Below are 1,142 nucleotides of genomic sequence, written 5' to 3'. Positions count from 1 at the left end.
CAGCCGTCTCCTCCCCAGCCAGGATGGAGACCAGGGGGTCCCTTCCCAGCCCTGCCCCAGGAGCCCTCAGGATCCATGCATGGGACATGTGTCCTCTCCTTGACCCCGTTCCTTACCGGTCACACGCACGGAGAGCTGGTTCTGTAGGTAATTATATTTCACATAAGACCCCCTCTCCACCCTAAAGAAGTATGTCCTCGAGTCCCTTCTCTGTGCATCTCTGATGTCCAGGGAGCAGTTGTTGTCCCGGGGGTCCCCGAGGAGGTGGAATCGGCCCTGGGTCTCCTCCTGCACGTCTCGATCGGGGTTGTTTGTGGCCACTAGAACATCCTGGCTGTGACCACTCCCTTCCTGGAACCAGTAGCCATAAGCTGGGTCATCGTCAGTGTATTCTCGTCGGGGGTGGGAGAATTTGCAGGGCACATGCACACACAGGCCCTCCTGCACCTTCACGGTCTCCTGCACTTGCAGCCGGAACATTGAACGCTGATCCAGGAACCCTGTGGGGAATTGAAGGTCAGCAGCAACCGCCCCGCCCCTGGCCCACTCACCTGCCCACAGCAGGGGCAGAAAAAGCAGTGGCAGCAGCAGCGACAACTTTGGGGTAAGAGTCATGGTGCTTTGGTGTCACAGGACAGAGAGGAAGCCCCAGGAGGAAGCCTAGGGCTGATGTCTGAAAAGTGACCACAGAAGAGGAAGTCGACGCCAGCACACTGCCGATGACCGCATGGACCTTGAAGATACCTTGACGATTTACCACTCCCACTTTCCAGGGTCCCCGCCATCCACCGCCCCCACGCCCGGTCCCTGCCCATGGCCTCTGTTCCCACCAGGAAGGCAGGCACTACCTGGCCAATTACAGCTTCTAGAAGCCCCAGAGGGTCAGTCCTGCTAGTTGTGGGACACAGCAGGGGTGAGCAGGGGAACCTTGAGGCATGAAAGATGGGGATAGGTTCCCCCCCACCCCAGGTGAGGGAGGTGATGTGTAATTAATCAATGAGCACGACACCTGCATCATGAACATCTCCTTTTTTTTAAATTTTTTTATTCTTATGTTAATCCCCATACATTGCATCATTAGTTTTAGATGAAGTGTTCCATGATTCATTGTTTGTGCATAACACCCAGTGCTCCATGCAGAA

The 1,142-nt window shown here is 55.6% G+C and overlaps 1 protein-coding gene across 5 annotated transcripts in view; it reads right to left on the bottom strand.

Annotated features, from left to right (window-relative positions):
• LOC117998279 (sialic acid-binding Ig-like lectin 13) overlaps window positions 1-1,142 on the bottom strand; it is a 28,362-nt gene that overhangs the window by 8,076 nt on the left and 19,144 nt on the right. For 3 of the 5 annotated variants that reach the window (XM_034986999.1, XM_034987002.1, XM_034987003.1), the window contains exon 1: window positions 115-630. The exons of 1 other annotated variant lie outside the window; for it this stretch is intronic. In XM_034986999.1, coding sequence (XP_034842890.1) covers window positions 115-615 — 501 coding nt within the window. In that variant the 5' untranslated portion in view covers window positions 616-630. Of the gene's footprint in view, window positions 1-114; window positions 657-1,142 lie in introns of those variants that run through there. One more of the 5 variants, XM_034987001.1, reaches the window with a different exon arrangement.

Source organism: Mirounga leonina, unplaced genomic scaffold (assembly GCF_011800145.1).
Source record: "Mirounga leonina isolate KUSES-001 unplaced genomic scaffold, KU_Mleo_1.0 Mir_376, whole genome shotgun sequence".
NCBI lineage: Eukaryota > Metazoa > Chordata > Mammalia > Carnivora > Phocidae > Mirounga > Mirounga leonina.
This window is presented reverse-complemented; position numbering and strand designations above follow the sequence as displayed.